Source organism: Gorilla gorilla, chromosome 12 (assembly GCF_029281585.2).
Source record: "Gorilla gorilla gorilla isolate KB3781 chromosome 12, NHGRI_mGorGor1-v2.1_pri, whole genome shotgun sequence".
Classification (NCBI taxonomy): Eukaryota; Metazoa; Chordata; class Mammalia; order Primates; family Hominidae; genus Gorilla; species Gorilla gorilla.
Window position 1 is genome coordinate 101,871,414 of NC_073236.2, and position 25,707 is coordinate 101,897,120.

A 25,707-nucleotide genomic window follows, 5' to 3' on the forward strand; every position below is an offset into this window, starting at 1 on the left:
AATAAACTTATATTCTGTTGACTAATTGTATTTTAAAATATTAACCATGGATGAAGCACAATCTCTCTGGGGAGAATGTTTCAAGTGAATATCTGGACAGTCCAGAATATCCAGTTATTATGGGAAACAAAGGACAGCACTAAAGCTTGGTTTATGAATATTTTCAATGTTCTTTTAGCACATGTTGAAATTTTTTTCTAAGGCTTACCTTAAGCACTTTCCCATTGTAAATTTAATCCAAAGTAAATCTCTCCCTTCCCTTCTAGGCCGTCATCCTTAAGCCATAAAATGCCCTGTATAGGTGGAACAGGTCAGAAGACTGAATGCTCAAGCTGCATGTGGAGTTAACACGGCAATAACACAGAATGTGATGACAGCAGACTCTAGAATCTCATGACATCAGTTTATGTTAGAACTGTTCTGTAGCTCACCTTTCTCCGAAGTTGGAATTCACATGGCTGTGGAATGTGTTTCTACCTTCACTGTTGGAGGAGTCATCCAACAAATCCAGGGGTGGGAAAACAGCTGGATAAGGACAATAACATATATGACAGCTGTACAATCCTTTACCTTGGACCATCTCTCTCACCTTGGACCATCTCTCTCACCAGCTGCCTTCCACACCCCTGTCCTACTAACTCCTTCTTCTTTCACTTGAACATTCTTTACCCCAGATTTTTGCATCCTTCAGTGATACGGAAAAGCAAATGTTAGAGTCTTTGGCCTAAAGATACATTGAGAAGGGAAAAAAAGTTTAATAAGTAGCAAATGTCATTGCCACCACAAAGGAAACAAGCATCGTCCACCTTGGCAGTAAAGTATGCCATCTGACTGCTTGGGCCATTTGCACAGATTACGGGGATATGCTGTGGCACTATTTATCACTCCTCAGAACAACTGATACTCACCTAAATGCAAGGTTAATAGAGTTATCAGAAAGGAAACACTGTCCTTTCTTATCTAAACCAATTTGGGCTACTGTCCCCATAACAGGTATACGTGTATGTGTATACTTACCTATGACATGAAACACCCCCTCAAATACTTCTATTTACTGCGCAATTTCCTGATCCTAAATACTACTACTGCCTCTAGCCTTTGCTCCCTTCCTAACACCCTACTGCAGGAAACCCTTGAACAAATTCCTTCTAAGAGACCCAAAGCTCTCTAACGTTCACCATACAATGGTCAGATTTGTAATTTGATTTTAGTTTACATACAAACTAATAAAGTAATCTCTTACTGTATCATGGATGCTGGCAGAAGACATGAGATTCCTGGGTTAGAGACAGAAGACTTATGTCACTTACAGCATAGCAAAGCAGCATAATCACCAGGACATTTACATCAGTTCTCCTTTGTCCCACATTGCCACAGGGGCAATGCAGAGGGCCCAAGGACACTTGCATTCACAGTGGATTGTGTTACAGGAAAGAACGCTGAGCTTAGATGATCTACCACTTCTATAGCAAGTAGTAAGCAAATCTGCTAAACCTGCTCTTGGTCCTGAAGGGAAACAGTAACTCATTCTTCAAGGTTGCTCACCAGAACCCTGAAAAATGGCCCACATAAAGAATGATCAGGGCCTTACATGTGTGGCTCATGTAGCAAGATGTCTGGGAGCACAAGAAGCCCAAGGAGGACTGTCTGTCTCTGTAGCAATCTATTACATTTTCCCTCTCTTGTGAGACTACTGTCTTTTGTTCCTAAGCCACACTAAGGTCTGATTGTCATTTTCCAAAAGGATCTCTTTTGCACATTGCAAGAACATAATACGTAATGCTTATAAAGTTTCTATAAAAAATTTTTCTTTGAAAAATTGGGCCAGCTTGTTGTTTAACACTCCCACCAATGGCCTCTAAAAGAAGCATCTGCTCACTGAGCTACCCCAAAGGAAATAATTATTTGTAACTAAATCTCAACACTGTCAATCATTGCTGCTCAGTCAAGGTAATAAAGAGGTCAGATCACTCCCCTGACCCTATTCAAGCAAATCTATGATTATGCAGACACAAAAAACGGTGTTTAGGTGTGTGTGCATTTGGGGGATGAGGAAGAAGATCCAGATCTGCTCAGACATCAGCAAAGAAATCTCATACCAGTACAGGAAATATCTAGAAGCTGTTTAATATTGTTCTAGGTGAAGAACTTACCTAACCCTCGAAATGTCTGCAAATTGCCTCCTTTTGGCTTTTTAAGAGAACCAAAATTAGACTTAGCCCAAAAGCAAATAGTAACCCCTTATCTAAGCATCTAAAACAACAAGCATCTAAAACATGTTCGTCCTTCAATTCATTCCCAATTCTCTTTATTATCAATTCCATGACCCCAGGTACCTTCTGCTTTTATCATGCCCTATGGCCACCCAACCCTCCTCCTTTTCTACAACAGCCACTCTATTCTCACCTAGGTCAATATTCCATCATTATACTCACTGTGCCCAATGAACCTTTTGTTTATCTGTAACCATAATTACCACTCATTCAAACAAAAATTTCATCATGATTGCTCATGTGGATGTTAGAAAATCTTCTAGAACAAAGCTTCTCAAATGTTAGGGTGTATAAGAGTCACCCACAGAGCTTCTTAAAATGCAGATTCCTGAGCACTGCTCCCAGACATTCTGATTCGCTAGGTCCAGGGTATGTTCTAAGAACATGCATTTCCCACACTCTCACAGGCAAGACTGGATGCTGATGTTGCTGGTCCACAGACCACAGTTTGAGTAGCTCCGTTCCAGAACATACGGGTCATGACGACCCCCAGAGTCAAGGCAGAAGCGTCTTCTGAGATACCTCACAGCAGCTGCCTATCTAAGCTGGAGTCTAGAAAAGACAGTGAACAATACTAGGACTGAATGTCCCCCTCCTGGTACCTAGATGACAAGTCTCTTCAGAGAATCTATATTACACACGGGGAGAAGTAGGAGGCACAAGGGGAGAACCCTGACTAGGACTGAATCCTTAACACAAAGAACATGCCCCAAACTAAAAATTGACTGAGTTAACTTGAATTGACAAATTTAAGTTTTTCCACATTATTCAAAACAAATATCGTGAAGTACTCTGAATTCAGCTACTGAAAAATGCACATCTTTAGCTGATCTGAGTGTAGTATTATTCTTCAATAATAATACAAACTATTCAATTCATTACATTAATTTAGTTGTTTTTATAGTTTATCAAATGTGCCTGATTGTGGACAGTAACAGCAATATTCATTTTTAAATTAGCACCAGGTTAACTGTTGTATTTCCTTTCATTACAACATTAAACTCTCCACATAAGTTCCCTGTTTGTAGTTTGTTACTCAGATGACACGGCTGTCTGCATGTGACTTGCGAGGCAGAAAAAGTATGGCTTTTTTAATGAATTTAGCACAAATGTTGGTTATTTTATACATATTAAATTTCTATTTTATAGAAATTCTACTTTCAGAATTTTCTCATCCATGTATTATGAGAGAAAGAAGTTTATTAAAATTAATTCACTGAATAACTCAGAAACAGAAAGTCAAATACTACATATTCTCAATCATAAGTGGGAACTAAATAATGTGTACACATGGACATTGAGCATGCAATAACAGACAGTGGAGACTTCTCAGGAGGGTGGGAGGAGGTGAGGGATGAGAAACTACCTAACAGGTACAACGTACACTATTTGGGTGATAGTTACACTAAAAGCTCATACTTCGCAAAATAACCATGTAACAGAACTGCATTTTTACCCTCTAAATCTACAAAAATCAAAATTAAAAAAATAATTTCAAAAAATAAAATAAATTCACTAGACAGCAGTTACTAAAGGCATTCTAGTCAAGAATATAGAACAGGACACAGTCAAGGGTTTGAAATGATGCAAAAACAAGTTTTGAAACAATGAAAACTATAAGTATATATTCTAGGTCAACAAGTACATATGCATTCTAGCAACACTAGATAATTTGTTTTCTTCTCTATACTCTCTACATCCTCAGCCTTTTGCCTCTCTATGAAGCTCACCCTAAAAATCCCCAAATCTGGATCAATTCAATCACCAGGGTTCTTACTCTCATATATGAAATGGCAATAACTATTGAAAAAAAGAATCATCCAACAGTGAAGACTGGTATATAGTCTTGAATCTCAAATGGGGCAACCACCTCCTGGGTAATCCTTATTAATGTTTCTAGTTAATTCCCTCTTCTACTCTCCACACCTGCTCTTCCAGACTTTCTTCCTTCACATGTTCATTCATCATTAATGCAAATACTTCATGATAATGTATCATGTGCTAAACGATAAAGTGTGCAAAGCACTGGGAACACCACAGTAAACATATTAGTGCAGATTCTTAAGGAGGTCAAAGTCCTAAGACACATAAATTGATAGAGGACAGGAGAGGGGTAGTATAGGGAAGAGAAAAATAAAGCATCTTACCCTTCTTCCTCAAATGTGTCAGTGTCCATTCACCTCCACCCTAAAAGATGGCCTACAGTCCACCCTCCCTGAAAAAAACTAAAGTTATAAGGCAGGAACTCTTTCAACTTCCAACCCCCTACACCCCCAACCCCTACACCCACCAAGGTATCTACTTTCTATTTCATAGAGTCAGAAACACCATCAAGTGTAAGAAAGAAAAAATTGTTGCCAATAAAATTATGATTCAGTTCTATAACACTGTTAATTGATGGTAAGATATGTCTTGATTTTTGAGTCTTAAAATGTTAAAAATGTTCATCTTAGAATTAACCAAATACAGTATGTTGAACCCACCTGTGCCTTCTTAGTTAGGTTAGGCTTAAAAAGGTATTCAAATGGAATTGAGGTGAGTTTTATACATGAGTATTCACCTTGAGAGGTCAAGTCTGAATTCAGCAGGTATTTCATATACACCTTCATCTTATTCCCCCTAGGATACTGTTTTAGAGCATTCTGACACCGTGTACTTTCTTAAGTGGGGATGAGTAAGGCGAGAGGCAGTGCAGCAGAGTGGTAAAGTGTACAGACTCTATCCCGTACCAGTAAGTTGACTAATCTTTCCCAGACTCCACTGCCTTGTGTCTAAAACCTCAGAGTTAATGTGTATATTAAATGAGATAATAAATATAAAACATTTAGGACAGGATCTGGAAAAAAGTATTGATGGAGATGACTTCCATTTTCTTCTGTAATACCTGTGTAGTCACAGAACTGGGGTCTTTTTCTTTCCTTTATCTGTAATTTTGATTTTGTATATATTGTATCTATTTGTACTAGGCATTAGAGACTTGTAGAAATCTAAATATTACTCTTGGTGCCAAGGTATCGGGGTACCCAGATTCATTTGTAGATGTGCTGGTAGAGTGAATGGATGTTGGACACTTCAAGTTTTGAAGAAGGCACAGGAAGATCACTAGATGAGACTTCCGAAGACAAATGTGTCCAAATTGGAATCCATGACCAATAGCAGTAAGCTCTAAGAGTGCAAGGGCTTTGTTAGCACTGTACTCATTTACAAGAGTATAGTTCATAGTGGCTGCTCAGAAAACATTTGTTTTAGAAATGAATGAATCTGCAAATGTGCTCTTTCTGTCTTTCTTAAGAATCTATAGGTTATTATATTTACAGATTTAATGGTAACAGGGACACTGATTAGGAAAATAACAAAATGTAGAGAAGAGCTTAACCTTTTCAAGCTAGTACTTACTCCTTTATTAGGGGCAGCAATGCTACTTTATATTGTCAGTTTCCATGTTACCAGATACTATCTTGAGCTTAATAAAGTTTCCCAAGAGTCTGCAAGTGATACTATTCTTTCTTCGACGTTATCCTAATACCTAAGGTGTACTGCTGCTAAAAAGGTCAGGTGACACCTTGTTTCATAGGTTATTTCGTTTGTTTTGTTTTTGATATTTTTTAAAAAGGCTCTTTTCCTGCATCTTTACTCTTGCCCTCTGTATTGGCTTCTTCCTTGTGGCCCATAAATACGCTCAAGTATCTCTCAGGTGAAAACAAAAACAAAAAGTGAAACATAAAATATATGTTCTCTGAACCTGATACCCCTTCTTAATTACACATCCTCCTTCCATCTAAAGTCAAGTTCCTTGAAATAAGTGTCTACTCTTCTGGTGTCCAAATCTTTACCTCTCTTTCATTTGTCCAGGCCTAGATCAGGTTTCTGTACTTATCACTACCCAGCAACTTCTCCTGCAAAGCTTCTCAATAAGTGACCTCCTAAGTCTCAAATCCGGTAAACACAGTTCAGTCCCTATTTTACTTGACCAAACACATTAGAAGTGAAAGGCTACTGTTAAATGTATTTTTCTAGTTCAGAGGCTGGCAAACTACACCCTGTGGGCCTATCTACCAACCACCTGTTTTTGTAAATAAAGTTTTATTGGAATGAAGCCATACTCATACTGCCCATGGCTGCTTTCACACTACAATGGCAGAGTTTTGAGACGGAGACTGTATGGTCCTCAGAGCCTAAAATTCTTTTTTTTTTTTTTTTTTTGAGATTGGCTGTTTTTTAAAATTGTGTTTTCAATGAGAAATACATCACCTGTTTATAAAATAACTCTTGAAAAATCCAAGGAGTACAGATACTATAAAACTAAAGCAAACTCCAGTTATGAGACACTACATACATCATGCAAAAACAACGGCCTCATCTCCAGGTTATGAAAACTAAAACTAAAAAGTTACTACATAGGAGAGGTCCAAGTTTTCAGCTTGGCAAAACTTGGGTGGTACAGTTACACAAAACGTTTAATAAATGGAATTGTTTTCCCCTATGTGTAAACAAAATGACAAGCCTAAATCTGTGCCTGGTAATTTCAATCTAACTCTGAAGTTACACAAAATATGCAGACACCTTATACACTTCACCTGTTGGCATGACCATATGACCATCTTTTTTTCTTAGGTGTGGGGGAGGGGCAAGGTGACTGTGCAGAGCAAAGATATGGGGAGTAGCAATATTGTGTACTAAAAATTATAAAGTCAGGGTGAAAAAAAAGCCTCAATTAACACATAGCCTAAGGGGGAAAAGACTACACTCCAACTTCGCAAAGTTAATTTAGAAGGATAGGGGAAAAGTTTAACTGCAGTTTAACATGAAAAATGCACATATAATAGAATGGAGTGCAATGAAGGATTCATGAAATATACAACCTAAAATTCTTACAGAAAAAGTTTGCCAATTCCTGTTCTAGTACATTTAATACATCTGATCATTTCCTTCTAATTTATAAAACAATTCATTTTTTAAAAGAATTTATTTTAGACATAACGCAAAGCAACTTTATTATCTCAACTTTCATTAGCATCTAAAACAACATGAGACATGCATTATTAACCACACTTTAAGATAAATAAATTGAGGTTTGGAGAAGTGAAGTTACATGGTTAGTTAAAGGCTGAACCGGGATTCCTGCTTGGGTCAGAATGATTCTAAAACCTGTGGCTTTTTACCACTATTCTGGAAATCTTGTCCTCTCTTGGTTTCTGTGACACCTTTGTCCTCTGGTTCCCTGCTCATTGCTTTGACCAGTCATCTATCTTCTTTTTCAGGCTTACCCACCTTTGTCCACTCCTTCAGTACTGGTTCCAGAAAGCTCTGTACTCCACTCTCTTCTCTCTTCCCATGCTACACATTCTGCTTGAGCAATGGCATCTGTTCCCACAGCATCCAGCTTCATAAACATACTAGTGGGATGCCCAGAACGCAAACAACTTTCCAGGGAGAAATGCTTCTCTCAGCCTTTAGCAGTTCCTTTCATGGGTGGCATGTGGATGGCTGCTCATGCTGGCAGTGGCTTCAATCTCTTAGCAAGTCCTGCCCAGGAAGGTCTAGCATCTGGCTGCAGGATGGAAAGGTGCTTGGCACTTATTGCTTTTTTCTTGGCTGTTAGGGTTCTAGTTAATAGAACCCTAAAAGGCCAAAAGCATCACTCTTTACCATCTTGCTAGATTTTCTTTTAAAAAATCTGTTTTACTTGTGAGACTTTGCTTTGTTCCCTGCTAGATCTCCAGAGTTCAGACAGTGCCTGCCACAGAGTAGACACTCACACTGAATGAATAAGGGGACTTCAAATGTTAATGTCACTTTTCTTTTTTTAAAGGAAATTCATAGGAGAGGACTAAATGGCAAATGAATGATGAAAAGCTCGATCTTATTGGTTTTCAGGGAAATACAAATTGAAAAATAATTAGTTACGATTTCATCTTCATCAGGTTGGCTAAAATTAAAAAGTCTGACAATATAAAAATTTGTATGGGAAGATAAGAATTCTCATATACTGCTCATAGGATGGTAACTTGGTACACTTTCAGGAATAATTTAGTAATATATAATAATAATATAGTTAGTCTATAACTCAGGACTTCAAATGTATACTTTCAAGAAATTCTTCCACATATGCCTAAGGAATTATGAAGGAAAGTGTTCAATAAAGCATAGTTTATAAGAGCAAAACATGAGGATTCCCAGGCAAGATGGTCGAATAGAAACAGCTCCAGTCTGCAGCATCCAGCAAGACCAACGCAGAAGGGTGATTTCTGCATTTCCAACTGAGGTACCTGGTGCATCTCATTGGGACAGGTTAGACAGTGGGTGCAGCCTATGGAGGGTGAGGTGAAGCCGGGTGGGATTTTGACTCACCCAGGAAGTGCAAGGGGTCGGAGAACTCCCTCCCCTAGCCAAGAGGAGCTGTGAGGGACTTGCCATGAGAGACAGAGATATCTGGCCCAGATACTACACTTTTCCCACAGTCTTCACAACCCACAGACCAGGAGATTTCCTCGGGTGCCTACACCACAAGGGCCCAGGATTTCAAGCACAAAACTGGGTGGCTGTTTGGGCAGTTACCGAGCTAGCTGCAGGAATTTTTTTTTTTTTGGTACCCCAGTGGCACCTGGAACACCAGCGAGACAGAACCATTCACTCCTCTGGAAAGGGGGCTGAAGCCAGGGAACCAAGTGGCCTAGCTCAGTGGATCCCACCCTTACAGAGCCCAGCAAACTAAGATCCACTGGCTGGAAATTCTCACTGACAGCACAGCAGTCTGAAGTCAACCTGGGATGCTCCAGCATGGTGGGGAAGGGGCGTCCACCATTACTGAGGCATGAGTAGGCAGTTTTCCCCACATGGTGTAAACAAAGCCACCAGGAAGTTCAGACTGAGTGGAGCCCACCGCAGCACTGCAAAGCAGCTATAGCCAGACTGCCTCTCTAGATTCCTCCTCTCTGGGCAGGGCATCTCTGAAAGACAGGCGGTAGTCTCAGTCTGGTGCTTACACATAAAACTCCAATTTCCCTGGGACAGAGCACCTGGGGGAAGGGGCGGCTGTGGGCGCAGCTTCAGCAGATTTAAGTATTCCTGCCTGCCAGCTCCGAAGAGAGCAGCGGATCTCCCAGCACAGTTCTCAAACTCTGCTAAGGGCCAGACTGCCTCCTCAAGTGGGTCCCTGACCCCTGTGCCTCCTGACAGGGAGACACCTCCCAGCAGGGGTCAACAGACATCTCGCACAGGAGAGCTCCAGTCGACATCTGGCGGATGCCCCTCTGGGATGAATCTTCCAGAGGAAGGAGCAGGCAGCAATCTTGGCTGTTCTGCAGCCTTCACTGGTGATACCCAGGCAAACAGGGTCTAGAGTGGACTCCCAGCAAACTCCAGCAGACCTGCAGAAGAGGGGCCTGACTGTTAGAAGGAAAACTAACAAACAGAAAGCAACAGCATCAACATCAACAAAAAGGAAGACCACGCAAAAACTCCATCAGAAGGTCACCAACAACAAAGACCAAAGGTAAATAAATACACGAAGATGAGGAAAAACCAGTGCCAATAGGCTGAAAATTCCAAAAACCAGAACGACTCTTCTCCTCCAAAGGATGGCAACTCCTCGCCAGCAAAGGAACAAAACTGGACAGAGAATGAATTTGATGAATTGACAGAAGTAGGCTTCAGAAGGTGTGTAATAACAAACTCCTTCGAGCTAAAGGAGCAAGCTTTAACCCAATGCAAGGAAACTAAGAACCTTGATAAAAGGTTAGAGAAATTGCTAATGAGAATAACAAGTTTAGAGAAGAACATAAATGACCATGACCTGATGGAGGTGAAAAACACAGCACAAGAACTTCGTGAAGCATACACAAGTATCGATAGCCAAATTGATCAAGTGGAAGAAAGGATATGAGAGATTGAAGATCAACTTAATGAAATAAAGCGTGAAGACAAGATTAGAGAAAAAAAGAATGAAAAGGAATGAACAAAGCCTCCAAGAAACATGGGACTATCTGAAAAGACCAAACCTGCGTTTGTTTGGTGTACCTGAAAGTGACAGCGAGAATGGAACCAAGTTGGAAAACACACTTCAGGACACTATCCAGGAGAACTTCCCCAACATAGCAAGACAGGCCAACATTTAAATTCGGGAAATACGGAGAACACCACAAAGCTACTCCTCAAGAAGAGAAACCCCAAAACACATAATTGACAGATTCACCATGGTGGAAGTGAAGGAAAAAATATTAAGGACAGCCAGAAAGAAAGGTCGAGTTACCCACAAAGGGAAGCCCAGCAGACTAACAGGAAATCTCTCTGCACAAACTCTACAAGCCAGAAGAGAGTGGGGGTAAATATTTAACATTCGTAAAGAAAAGAATTTTCAACCCAGAACTTCATATAGAGCCAAACTAAGCTTCATAAGTGAAGGAGAAATAAAATCCTTTACAGACAAGCAAATGCTGAGGGATTTTGTCACCACCAGGCCTGCCTTACAAGAGCTCCTGAAGGAAGCACTAAATATGGAAAGGAAAAACCAGTACCAGACACGGCAAAAACACACTAAAATGTAAAGACCATCCACACTATGAAGAAACTGCATCAACTAATGGGCAAAATAACCAGCTAGCATCATAAGGACAGGATCAAATTCACACATAACAATATTAACCTTAAATGTAAATGGGCTAAATGCCCCAATCAAAAGACTGGAAATTGGATAAAGAGTCAAGACCCATTGGTGTGCTGTATTTAGGGGACCCATCTCACATGCAAAGACACCCATATGCACAAAATAAAGGGATGGAAGAAGATTTACAAAGCAAATGGAAAGCTAAAAAAAAGCAGGGTTTGCAATACTAGTCTCTGATAAAACAGACTTTAAACCAACATACATCAAAAAAGACAAAGGGCATTACATAATGGTAAAGGGATCAATGCAACAAGAAGAGCTCACTATCCTAAATATATATGCACCCAATACAAGAGCACCCAGATTCATAAAGCAATTTCTTAGAGACATACAAAGAGACTTAGACTCCCACACAATAAGAGTGGGAGAATTTAACACCCCACTGTCAATATTAGACAAATCAACGAGACAGAAAATTAACAAGGATATTCAGGACTTGAACTCAGCTCTGAACCAAGCGGACCCAATAGACATCTATAGAACTCTCCACCCCAAATCAACAGAATATACATTTTTCTCAGCACCACACCACACTTATTCCAAAGTCAACCACATAATTGGAAGTAAAAGACTCCTCAGCAAATGTAAAAGAATGGAAATCATAACAAACACTCTCTCAGACCACAGTGGAATCAAACTAAAACTCAGGATTAAGAAACTCACTCAAAACTGCACAATTACATGGAAACTGAACAAGCTGCTCCTGAATGACTACTGGGTAAATAACAAAATTAAGGCAGAATAAATAAGTTATTTGAAACCGATGAGAACAAAAATGCAACGTACTAGAATCTCTGGGACACAGCTAAAGCAGTGACTAGAGGGAAATTTATAGCACTAAATGCTCACAGGAGAAAGCAGGAAAGATCTAAAATTGACATCCTAACATCACAATTAAAAGAACTAGTGCAGCAAGAGCAAACAAATTCACAACCTAGCAGAAGATGAGAAATAACTAAGATCAGAGCAGAACTGAAGGAGATAGAGATCAAAAAACTCTTCAAAAAATCAGTGAATCCAGGAGCTGGTGTTTTGAAAAGATTACAAAATAGATAGACCGCTAGCCAGATTAATAAAGAAGAAAGGAGAGAAGACTCAAATAGACACTAAATAAAAAAATGATAAAGGGGAGATCACCACTGATTCCACAAAAATACAAACTACCATCAGGGAATACTATAAACACCTCTACACAAATAAACTAGAAAATCTACAAGAAATGGATAAATTCCTGGACACACACACCCTCCCAAGACTAAACCAGGAAGAAGTCAAATCCCTGAATAGACCAATAACAAGTTCTGAAATTGAGGCAGTACTTAATAGCCTACCAACCATAAAAAGCTCAGGTCCAGACAGATTCACAGCCGAATTCTACCAGAGGTACAAAGTGAAGCAGTACCATTCCTTCTGAAACGATTCCAAACAACAGAAAAAGAGGGACTCCTCCCTAACTCATTTTATGAGGCCAGCATCATCCTGATACCAAAACCTGGCAGAGACACAACAAAAAAAGAAAATTTCAGGCCAATATCCCTGATGAAGATTGAGGCAAAAATCCTCAATAAAATACTGGCAAACCAAATCCAGCAGCACATCAAAAAGCTTATCCACCATGATCAAGTTGCCTTCATCCCTGGGATGCAAGGCTGGTTCAACATACACAAATCAGTAAACATAATCCATCACATAAAAAGAACCAACAACAAAAAACACACGATTATCTCAATAGATGCAGAAAAGGCCTTCAATAAAGGCCTTCAAAACACCCCTTCATGCTAAAAACACTCAATAAACTAGGTATTGATGGAACATATCTGAAAATAATAAAAGCTATTTATGACAAAACCACAGCCAATATCATATTGAATGGGCAAAAGCTGTAAGCATTTCCTTTAAAAACCGGCACAAGACAAGGATGCCCTCTCTCACCACTCCTATTCAACATAGCACTGGAAGTTCTGGCCAGAGCAATCAGGAAAGAGAAAGAAATAAAGGGTATTCAAATACGAAGAGAGGAAGTCAAATTATCTCTGTTTGCAGATGACATGACTGTATATTTAGAAAACCTCATTGTCTCAGCCCCAAATCTCCTTAAGCTGATAAGCAACTTCAGCAAAGTCTCAGGATACAAAATCATTGTGCAAAAATTCCAAGCATTCCTACAAACCAATAATAGAGAGTCAAATCATGAGCAAACTCCCATTCATAATTGCTACAGATAGAATAAAATACCTAGGAATACAACTTAGAAGGGATGTGAAGGACCTCTTCAAGGAGAATTACAAACCACTGCTCAAAGAAACAAGAGAGGACACAAACAAATGGAAAAACATTCCATGCTCATGGATAGGAAGAATCAATATTGTGAAAATGGCCATAGTCCTCAAAGTAATTTACAGATTCAATGCTATTCCCATGAAGCTACCATTGACTTTCTTCACAGAATTAGAAAAAAGCTACTTTAAATTTCATATGGAACCAAAAAGAAACCTGTATAGCCAAGACAATCCTAAGCAAAAAGAACCAAGCTGAAGGCATCATGCTACCTGACTTCAAACTATACTACAGTAACCAAAACAGCATGGTACTGGTACCAAAATAGATATATAGACCAATGGAACAGAACAGAGGCTTCAGAAATAACACCACACATCTACAACCATCTGATCTTTGACAAACCTGACAAAAACAGCAAAGGGAAAAGATTCCCTGTTTAATAAATGGTGTTGGGAAAACTGGCTAGCCATATGCAAAAAAAAAACTGAAACTGGACCCCTTCCTTACACCTGATACAAAAAATTAACTCAAGACGGATTGGATTAAAGACTTAAGTGTAAGACCTAAAAACCATAAAAACCCTAGAAGAAACCCTAGGCAATATCATTCAGGACATAGGCATGGGCAAAGACTTCATGACTAAAACACCAAAAGCAATTGCAACAAAAGCCAAAATTGACAAATGGGATCTAATTAAACTAGAGAGCTCTTGCACAGCAAAAGAAAGTATCATCAGAGTGAACAGGCACCCTACAGAATGGGAGAAAATTTTTGCAATCTATTCGTCTGACAAAGGGCTAATATTAAGTATCTACAAGGAACTTAAACAAATTTACAAGAAAAAAGCAAACAACCCCATCAAAAAGTGGGCAAAGGATATAAACAGACACTTTTCAAAAGAAGACATTTATGTGGCCAACAAATATATGAAAAAAAGCTCATCATCACTGTTCATTGGAGAAGTGCAAATCAAAACCACAATGAGATATCATCTTACACCAGTTAGAATGGTGATCATTAAAATGTCAGGAAACAACAGATGTTGGGGGGGATGTGGAGAAACAGGAACGCTTTTACACTGTTGGTGGGAGTGTAAATTAGTTTAACCATTTTGGAAGACAGTGTGGTAAGTCCTCAAGGATCTAGAACTAGAAATACCATTTGACCCAGCAATCCCATTACTGGGTATATACCCAAAGGATCATAAAGCATTCTACTGTAAAGACACATGCACACGTATGTTTATTGCAGCACTATTCACAATAGCAAAGACTTGGAACCAACCAAAATGTCCATCAATTATAGACTGGATAAAGAAAATGTGTCACATACACACTATGGAATACTATGCAGCCATAAAAAAGAATGAGTTCATGTCCTTTGCAGGGACATGGATGAAGCTGGAAACCATCATTCTCAGCAAACTAACACAGGAACAGAAAACCAAACACTGCATGTTCTCACTATAAGTGGGAGTTGAACAATGAGAACACATGGACACAGGGAGGGGAACATCACACACCGGGGACTGTCAGCAGGTGGGGAGTATGGGGAGGGGTAGCATTAGGACAATTACCTAACATAGATGACGGGTTGATAGGTGCAGCAAACCACCATGGCACATGTCTACCTATGTTAACAAACCTGCACGTTCTGCACATGTATCCCAGAACTTAAAGTTAATAAAAGAAAAAAGGAGCAAAAACATGATAACCTAAACATCCATCAATAGGGAAATAAATTAAGGTATATTCATTCAAAGGAATGCGGCATAGCACTTAAAAAGAATGAAATAATTTTATATATATACATATCAATATGGAAAAAAACTCAAAAAAATTTATTGCAAAGCATGTTACAAAATGTGTGTGCTATATAATGATATGTATGTAAATTTTAAGAACAAAAGACCATTTATGTCTTGTTTATATAAAAGTGCACATGTAGGAGAAACATTAACACTTTCAAAGGAAGAATGCACACCAACTTCAAGATAATAGTTTCCCTGACAGAAAGGAGTAGGGAGGGTACTTCAATTATATACGTGATGTTTCATTTTTTAAAAGATCAGAAGTAGAAAACAACTTTGTTTTGCAAATTTAGACAACTATAACAGCAAGGCATATAAATCACCACACAATGAGCTTCTGAATCTCTGTTTATCTCCACGCTTTGAACAACTGAAGTTCCACATTAAAACGGACCTGACAGGAGCAAGTAATGGTAAGAGTAAAAACACAAATGAACAAAAAGCACTGTCTATATTTTTGGCTCATGAAAGTGAAAGTTAAGAGTTTCAAATAAAACCTCAAAAATCTGTATCTGTCTGTGGTCTTACTTTCATCATCATTCTCTATTATCTACGAAGTAATATTATCTAAGGCAATATATACTATGCCTGACATTATGCTGGTATTCTGGGAGTGGATTCGTGGGGTTTTGTGTTATTTTCGAATAATCAGTACTGGTTTTGTTGATACTATATGAGAGTATCATATGAACCTAACAGTAAATGAAAATATCTAGGGCAAGAAGAAAAGAAAATAGACCCATATGGTCACTATACAACCCTGAGTCTAATTTTGAAACTCATCTATTCTTCCTAAAGCCCACAGTGAACTGAAAGAATAATGAATTTGTTACTTTCAACTGGAATCAAAGTTAACTTTTTAAAAAGATGTTTCTAAAGCTTCATAGAATATTGTAATTCAAATAATAGTTTTAGACCCATAGAGTGATAGAGCAACATAAGTCAAATATGACAAAGAGAGGTAGGAAGCTTAAAAAAATAAAAGGAACTGAAAAGTTTTCAGAAATAACTTAAAATTGAAACTGAAAACATCAATGTGAACTAGTGACCTTAAGAGTATATTTTTTTACCGTGTCCGCAAAGGGACCCAACCAGCCTCTGATATCATCCTCCCTAAAAATAGTACTCCCCCATATACCCAGCTTTTGGGGTTGAATACTATTCTTACTGAAAGAAACTGATGCTGCCACAGCATAGCTGATTCTGCCTTGGAGTGACAAAAAAATAAATAAATAAATAAATAAATCAGTAAAAACATGTGATTACCAAGAAGCAAAGATGCTTTCCAAAATGTTAACACTAGTGCTAAAAAGGACACAGACACAAACTTAACAGACCCCTCTGAGAGCCACCTTATGAGAATTTGAGCATTGTTCATCACCACCATACCCAGCAGAAAATCAGCTGAGCCCCAGAAAAGGCATAAGTGCATAGGTCCATAATACTTGTGTACTAAGAGACAGAATACAAGAGATTCTAATAATGGTTACAGAAAATAAGTTCCACTGATCTACCCAAATTCCATGAGTCCTCCACTCAAGTTTTTGTCAACAACTAAGGATATAATTAGATATTTTTCCTTTCCTGTGTGAAACAAGTAGTATTAGAAAACTGTGGCTGATATCCATTTTTTGAAAAGAAGTAAAAATCTTCAGGTACCTATTGCAAAAGAGAAATGTTACATATGGAACATGTAACTGTCACTTAATATTTTAATTTTTTCTATCAAGGACACTTGCGTATGAAGAGCACATCCCACCTTAAAAATGGGAAAGAGGGGATGACTCTTCCTCCCCACGGCCAGTCTTCAGTCCCACAGGAGATTATAAAAGGACAGGCAGTCTAAAATTTACACAAATGTACTTTACAAAAACCTTGTTTTTGAAAAATATTTTATTTATTTAAAAAGTTAGTTTCTACATACTTATTTAGAAAGATTTCACATCTAAATTTTTTTGTATCTTATTCCTTTCTCAAAAAAATCCAAAGTGTTTGTCTGCTTTTGTTTATTTTTCTAAAGGAGAGCTAAACAGGAAAAAGCTTCTCCCCTTCTTTACTGAGTGCCATTTGCTGTAGTCCAAGGCACTGGGGATGTACTGCATCTACTCTAGTATTTTATTGCTAACAAAGGCACCCAGGATCAAGCAAGAGGAGGGAATGTCTCTCCTGACATCAATCTTGAAGTTTGGAAGTGTCTAGTTTTTCCAACTAGCTGTACGTTACTGTCATTCATAAATTTCACAAATCCTTCTTGAACCCACATAAAAAATCTGTGCCTACACCATTACTTGAAATTCATTAAGTCCCATAATTATCTTCTTCTTACTTGTCCTAAATGAATCCTAAACTTATCAAAGTTTGCCTCTTTTTCTAGAATTTTAGAACTTCTTGAATAAGCCTATGCTCAACTTAACCAGTGTCCTTTTAGATTGAAGGCCATTCACCCTTTTGGTCTATACTCCTTTAGCAGAACTGCCATTTTTCCTCTCAGTCTAGCAGTCCTTCTCTGGTTAGTCCCTAGTTCCATTACGTCTTTTCTAAGATGCAACTGCCAAAACTGCACACAGGACACACGATGAGGAAATACCACAGATTTACATACAGGTAGGATAACCACCTGGTTTGTCTTCGATAACTCTCAATGATGCTCAATGCTATGTTGGGATTTTTGTCATTATTAGAGTACTAAGCTGCTGTTTTCTACATCCATAATAAATAACTACTAGGTCTCTTTTCTGAGTCACAGAAATTTTTTAGATCTTCCTACATTTGTAAATGAACTAGAACAATGACTCTCAATAATTTTCAAATAGGGCAGAGCCACAAATGATAGCTCTAGGAAGATCTAAAAAATTTGTGTTCTTGAACAACAACAAAAAGTTGTTGACTGGTTTTAAAATAGGGAAGGAAAATATTCAGAAGGAATCTAAAATAATCTTAAATCATTTGAAACTGTGACTCAGAAAAGAGACCTAGTCGGCAGGTGGGTGGGTAGCAGCGCTGGGCCTGTGTCTTGAGCCTGGAGGGAGTCTGTTCCTGCCGCCCTCTGCCCTGCCAGAGACAGACCCAGGCGCTGCCTGCCCACTGTGCCCCTTTGTCCTCATGTCAGGCGGAGGCGGAAGGCCCACCATGCCAGAGGCTGGGCACCAGCCTTAACCCTCACCCTGCTAGCACCTCCTCCCTTTCCCTGAGGCAGCACATCTGGCTCACTCTCCCCTCCGTCTCTGGAGTCCACCAGGGAAGGCCCTCATCCCCTGCCGCTACTTCTCTGGGGAATGTGGGTTCCATCCAGGGTTGGGGGCCTCTTTGCTCATCCACTCTGCACCCAGGATCCTAGTCCCCTGCCCTCTGGCACAGCTGCTTCCTGCAAGAAAGTAAGTCTTTGGTCTCCCTGAGAAGCCATGTCCCTCGTGCTGTCTCTTGCCTGTCCCACCTGTGCCCTGCCCTCCAGCTTGTATTTAAGTCCCTGGGCTGCCCCTTGGGGTGCCCTTCGCTCCCAGGTTCCCCTCTGGTGTCATGTCAGGCATTTTGCAAGGAAAAGCCACTTGGGGAAGGATGGAAAAGGACCAAAAAAATTAATAAATTTCCATTGGCCCTCGGGTGAGCTGAGGGTTTCTGCAAGGAAAAAAAAAAAAAGAAAAGAAAAGAGACCTAGTCACTGGATTAACCCATGAAACGATGAGACAGAGTCACCTATATACTCTCAAGTCTTTTTTGACCTGCACGAAAATTCAGTAGCCAGTAGCCCAAGTGGCTATTTAAATTTAATTACAATTAAATAAAATTACAACTTCAATGACATAAAAGGAAAATTCAGTTCCTCAGTTGCATTAGCCACATTTCATGTGCTTTGTGGCCAGAGGGGGCTAGTGGCTACCACATTGGGCAGCACAGACTTGGACCATTTCCATCACTGCGGAAAGTTCTTTTGAACAGGAGTGGTCTAGAGAATTCTCATAGAAGGAGTCACAGAGTGGCTACATTAAAACAGTAGGTTATACATTTTGGCAAGTAATTACTGCCTTCCTCAATATTCACATAATACCACCTGCTACTAGTAAGTTTTTTATATTCCTTTTGTCAGTATGGTCTAAACTAGCTTAAATACTGACTACTGAATATGACTTTAATTATAATCTAAGTCAAAATATCACTCCTTTTCATTTTATGTGAGCAGCAGAATATATGACTGGAACCCATAATGAAAATACCTAAATAATAGTAATAATGATAATCATCAATTCAACATAGGAAATATCTTAAAGAAACTTACCCTCCTTCACTTTCTGCTTCCTCTGAACTATTACTTGTTGCTGAACTTTGAATTGTGGGGAGTCTTCTTTTTCTCGCTCTGTGCTGAGGGCTTATCTTATGAACAGTTATTTTCCCTCCAAGTTCATCTTGTATATATTCCTCCAGCTTTGGAATAGCTTCTTTAAGAAATCTGATTTCCTCTTTGAGTTCTTCCATATTTGTCAGTAATTCGTTTAACTTCTCCAGTACCTGAAGTTGCCTTTCTTGAAAGATTACTGTTGTTCCTTGGTCATCATGTATTTCATCTTGCAAAGTTATTGAATTAAATGTATTACCCAGAGAAAGAAATTCAGGTAACTTCATTGCTATCCCTGGTTTACGGACCTTGTGGTACCACAAGAGCAGCAAGCTGATTCCAGCAGTGCCCACCATGATGCCAAGTATCAGCTCTTTGTTTGTGGAATAAGGCATTTCTTGGTTTTCGTTTCTAAAATTAAAAACATAAATGTAAATGAATGTTGTTCATGTCTTTGTCCAAGACAAAAATATAGGTGCTTTTTCAATCAACGAAAGCCAAGTTTACATCACAGGATTTATAAAAAGTAGGACAATAGCCCAAAGGGTGGGAAAGGACAAATGGAAGTATACTGTTGTAAAAGTCTTAGATTACAATGAAGAATTCTCATATTAAGTTAAAGATGCATAGCTGTAAACCCTAGAATAACCACTAAAAAACAAACAAACAAAAAAACCCCAGGTAATACATATCAAGACAATAATAGAGATAAAAATGGAACACTAAAGATACTCACTTGGTCCAAAAGAAGGCAGGAAAAGGAGAAAAAAGAACAGATGGGCAAATAGAAAACAAATAGAAGAGAAACTACGCCATTATTAAGTGCGAAAATGGTGCCAAAAGATCAAGAAATAACAGTTTTTGTTTGCCAACAGAAAAGAGTCCATAAAAAGAAAAGAAAAATTGATGAAGTAGACATATAGAAAACCGCACAGCAATAAACTTGAGAAGGCAAAGGAGGTGGGCTCTATCGCACAAGTACAGGAGTTGACCTTTGATGGGAACATAAACCATTCATTCATAGTCATAAAAGGCAGATCATGTGAGCAGAGATTTAGATAGGTGGGTAGATGCAGTGGTGGGAGGTTATGCAAGCTCTCTTTGATTGCTTCACTGTTCTAAGATAGGAAGTGAAGATAGGAAGCAAAGTAAATAGCTGGGAGTGTGAATTGGGGAAAAAATATCAGTAAGATGAAAATTCTGAATTAGGCTGTATACCCGAAATTCACCATCCTCTGCTTTATATCCTGTGATTCCACATATTCTACCAAGCGTTGTTTCTTACACTTCAAATGGCCAACTAAATGTAATGTTTCAAATGCTTCCTTGGTGGTCTACTGGTTAGGATTTCTGGGCTCGCAAATGCCCTATGGAAGAGAGTCTGAGAGAACAAGCAGCCATAATCTATTTCTGAAAAGCCTGCTTAAAATAAGAACGTCTTTCGATTCCTATTTCACTTGAGTATATGCCTGGAACACAGAAAGTATCCTTTTTGGATGTTCTACACTTCATTACAGGCCTAAGTGTCAATGAGAAGGACTGACTTTAAAATAATCTTCCAGAAATTACCTCAGGTGTTAGTGAATATTATATCCAAGAGATTTAAGAATCCCTTCTTTTAAACCAAAGATTCCAGAGAAAGCCTTGGTACTTAATCTGGCCTGCTTTACCTCACAGAAATTTGCCTGGAATTAACTTAAAAAAAATTTTTGTTTCACCTAATTGGTATAACTGGGAACTATAAGTCTAACCATCTGCCCACTCCCAGCTCATCCAGGAGACATGCCAGCAACAGATTCCAATCAATTTGTAACTTCAGCTGAAATTGTAGCTAATTATTGCTAGATGTGTAAATGTATTCTACAAAAAAATTGTATCACGAAACTAAATTATCTTGAAAGCTTATTGCAAAAAAATAAGTCACTCTATGCCCATTAATTACAACTGCATTCCAGCTAATATTCACACATCAAGTTTAATCATCTTTATTTTTGTCAATAAAATTATTCAGGCAGGATGTCCATTCGCTGACATGGAGGTCTATTAAAGGAAATCTTCCTATTCTGATTGCTTTCTTTTGCCCATACCTTGGACTTTTACATTAAGAAATATAGCCTAGTTTGAAAATATTTTCATTTAATAAGCAAATAAGTAGAAGTAAAAATCTACCTAGGAAGGAGAACTTATTCTTGAGACAGGACCAGGTTTCAGCAGGTGGGAAAGTCTTATTTTGCTTGGCCCTTTCTTTAGGAACTGCACCAATTCCAAATCATCTCTTCCATGCAAGTCCTATTATTATTTTGCAGATAAGTGAACTGAGGCACACAGGTGTCAAGTCACTTACCCAGTGATCACCCAACTGGGAAGTGAAAACTGTCACCTTTGACAACCTGTTCCTAACTCTTGGATGCACCCACAACATGTTGGAGATTTGGAAAGCATCAACAAGGAGGTGAAGGAGAGTACTGACTGAACAGAGATGCTCAGAGCTGAAATATTATTTCAGAACCACAAAAATTAACCAGAAAAAAATAGAATCAACGGAGCTGATGTTTTAAACGAATTAAAGACTAATAGTTCAAGCTATGTTTGAGTTTTATAACAGCATAAAACAAATGTGCTTCAACACTGATAATTTGAAAAATGACACATTAAAAATAATGTACAAAATACATCAGAATACTTGCTTGCCTTCAGAATAATTTCAAAGGTTGTATGAAGTCATTTACATAGCTTTTTTTTTTTTAGAGTCTCGCTCTGTCACCTAGGCTGGAGTGGAGTGGTACAATCACTGCTCGCTGTAGCCTCGACCACTTGGGCTCAAGCCATCCTCCTGCCTCAGCCTCCCTAGTAGCTAGGACCACAAGCATGGGAAACCACGCCCGGCTAATTTTTACATTACTTGTAGAGAGTGAGTCTCCCTCTGTTGCTAGGCTGGTCCCGAACTCCTGGGCCCAAGCAATCCTGCCTCCACCTCTCAAAGTGCTGGGATAAGCAGCATGGGCCACTGCCTCCAGCCTTGTTATCTTTCATACTTCTAATTATGTTAATAGTATACACTTGTAGTATAAAAATATAGTAATTAAAAACTTTACCAAACAGATTTTAAAACTCTAATATTTTAATAATCAGATACAAAGTATTATGTTACGTTTCAATTTGTAAGGTGCTAGTAAATAACAATGGAAAATGACATTTTAATATAGATCATGGCACTTAATGTGTATTATTGTGTAATATTAAAGGTTGAGATGAGAATCAAGTATTCTAAAATGACATCAAAATGTTGACTCTAAAGAAAATAGAATATGAAATGTTTTCTGAAGAAATGTCTGAAGAAACATTTCATTTCCGTGTTCTAGTTTTATTTAAAATTAATGTTTTGATGTAGAAATTATGCTTTACTAAATTAATTATAATCCTTTCACCATAAATCTAGCACATATATTCATTTACTTCATCAGCAGACCCTTAGAGGAGAAAAATATAAAATGCATAACTCTAATAAACTCGGGGAAGGTATGACAAATTTTGCAAGGATAAAGAGACATTACAAAAAAGCCCGAGGTTTAAGTTTCCTAAGAGAATTGCACTGAGACCTTGAACTAGTGATCAGATTTCCTACAGCGTCCTGGAAAACCTGGTACTTTCGAAGTGAATTCTATTGTTCATTTCATCAGGTTTTCATGGTTTTTTTGTATTTTATAATTTATTTTAAATTTAGGGCTCCCAAGTGTTTGCCTCATTCCCCTATGTTGGCAGCACTGATAATCCGGCCTTCGTTTGTGTGTGAAATAGGCACAGACGGAGTCTGAGAGCAAAAAAACCCCCACACAAACAAAAACAAAATGTTTGCACAAGGCTGAAAGCCGAGGCGAGAGCCCAGCAAGTGTCTCTGTTGAAATTCTTTGGGGTTTGCAGGGACCAGCCGGGCCGAGGCAGCAAACTGCCTGTTCCCCACGCACCCCAGAAGGGTCCGCGTGCGAGGAAACACCGGCGACCTCCGGGGCTAGGGCTTCCGTGGCGCAGGGTCAGCGAGGGATGAACCCGGGAAGCCACTATGGGCCGCTGCTCCAGCCCCGAGAACGCACAGCACCGCTGACTGGCAGGCTCAAGCTTCGGCAGGGACACACCGACCGGAAGTGCAGTCGCCCCCACCGCAAGTATTTCCGCTTCCTTCCGCAAGTCCCCGGCCCGGTCCGGCCCCCAGCGGCTGAGCCGCCCCCTCCCAGACTGCGCACGCACCTGTGTTCACTGCGCAGGCCTTTCAGCTGTTGGGGAGCGGAGACCAGGACCTGCTGGCGGGCAGTGGCGGACGGACAGTAGCCCCGGAGCCCGCGGGTCCTAAGGTCCCGCGCCGCGGCCGTCGCGTCCTGACCCAGATAGCGGAGGCGCCGGGGGAGGAGCCCGCGGCCGCTCGGCCCCCCGCTCCCGCCCCCTCTCCCTCTCGTGGTGGGTTCAACTCTACCGGGACTGGCGTTGGGTGCACCTTTTGCAAAATAAAATTGCACGTCGCGGGGCGCCTGGCTCGCGCCGGACCGTGTATCTCGGCCGTCGCCTCCCTTCGAAGCCGGTCGGCACCTTTTCCCCCGCCTGGGCTCTGGGCCTCCGCGCTAGCCCCAGCGCGTTCCCTCTCGCGTTGCTGCCACTCCGCACGCCCACCCCCAGCTCGCTTCGTTCCGGCTCTCAAACCCACTCCCTCTCCCCTAGTTAAACCTTTTTCTGTGCCCTTTCTAGGCACAACCTTGCACTTTACTCCTCACGACTGAGTTAAAGGCAGACGCCTTGCACTAATTACTGATATCTGCAGCCCCGTGTTCATAGCTTTATCTCACGTTTTCTTTTAATGAGCAATTTTGACAGCCTCTTCCTTCTCCCCGCCATTCCGAGTTGCCTTTAGATGAAAGCCGCTGTTTTTTCAGATGCCTGACATTTAAGGTTTTACCCAGCTTTCTGTGGTTTGTATAATGAAACTAATTCTGCTAAATACGCTCTTAAAAACTGGGCCGGGCTCGGTGGGTCACGCCTGTAACCCCAGCACTTTGGGAGGCTGAGGCAGGCGGATCACCTGAGGTCAGGAATTCGAGACCAGCATGGCCAACGTGGCGAAACCCCTGTCTCTACTAAAAATACAAAAAATTAGCCGGGCGTGGTGGTGGACGCCTGTAATCCCAGCTACTTGGGAGGATGAGGCAGGAGAATAGTTTGAACCCGGAGGCAGAGGTTGCAGTGAGGCGAGATCGCGCCACCGCACTCCAGCCTGGGTGATAGAGCGTCTCAAAAACAAAAACAAAACAGTACATACACCGCTTCTGTACTGTCCTCACCTTGAGTATTACTGCCTTAAGCTTAGGTTTGCATAACATTAATCTCTAAACTTCCCACCAATATATTGAGCAGAATTAAAAATGGGTACACTCTTTCTTAAAACAGCAACAGCAGACTACACCCATAAAACCATGAAGAATCCAGAAGGCTTGTTTTGCAATCCAAATACTACTGTTTACGGATAGGGATTCACGGATTCTATAGGCTCTTTAAGATGATTTTTTGAGCTTCAGGCAAGCCGCATTGAAGAATAAGTAAGCCTGGCCATGGTCATTTTATTAAAAGTAATTTGTAGCAGGGCGCAGTAGCTCACGACTGTAAGCCCAGCACTTTGAGAGGCTGAGGCGGACGGATCACTTGAGGCCAGGAGTTCGTGACCAGTCTGGCCAATATGATGAAACACCATCTCTACTAAAAATACAAAAATTAGCCGAGTGTGGTGGCGCACTTCTGTAGTCCCAGCTGCTCGGGAGGTTAAGGCATGAGAATTGCTTAAACCTCAGAGGCAGAAGTTGCAGTGAGCCGAGATCGGGCCACTGCTCACCAGTCTGGGACAGAATGAGACTCTGTCTCAAAAAACAAGAGCAAAAACCTAAGTTGTATTTGGAAAAAGAGCAGATTAATTTTTAACCTCTCAGATTTGGAACTAGTAAAATATTACCTTCTACAAACCCACTTCACTCCTATTTATTATGGTTTGCAGCAATCTTGCAATATAATACTAGCTTTATTTAACTAGAATACAATATGATATAAACCGGTCATGCAAAATAATTTTCTCTTTTAACAAGATTTAGATACCAAAGAAACATGACTGTCTCTTCGCTAATACTTAAAAGGAGCTTTTCAGTATTTAAAACAGAATTTAAGCTTTTCCAGGAGCCCACTGAGTTGTTCACTGCTGCATCCCCAGCACATAGCACAGAAGAGGCTTTCAATAAAAATATGACGTATGGGCTGTGAACAAGGCCTTACCAGTCTATTCCAAGAGGAAGATGGCAGCTGATACTGACTTGATCTT

The 25,707-nt window shown here is 39.9% G+C and overlaps 1 protein-coding gene across 5 annotated transcripts in view; it reads right to left on the reverse strand.

Moving 5' to 3' along the window:
- Positions 1–23,994, reverse strand: part of RMDN2 (regulator of microtubule dynamics 2) — a 168,093-nt gene extending 144,099 nt beyond the window's left edge. For 3 of the 5 annotated variants that reach the window (XM_063695953.1, XM_055377726.2, XM_019021195.3), the window contains exon 1: positions 209–361. In XM_063695953.1, coding sequence (XP_063552023.1) covers positions 209–225 — 17 coding nt within the window. In that variant the 5' untranslated portion in view covers positions 226–361. Of the gene's footprint in view, positions 1–208; positions 362–19,301; positions 19,770–23,603 lie in introns of those variants that run through there. The other 2 variants (XM_055377727.2, XM_019021196.4) reach the window with 2 other exon arrangements.
- Between the last annotated feature and the right edge of the window lie 1,713 nt (positions 23,995–25,707).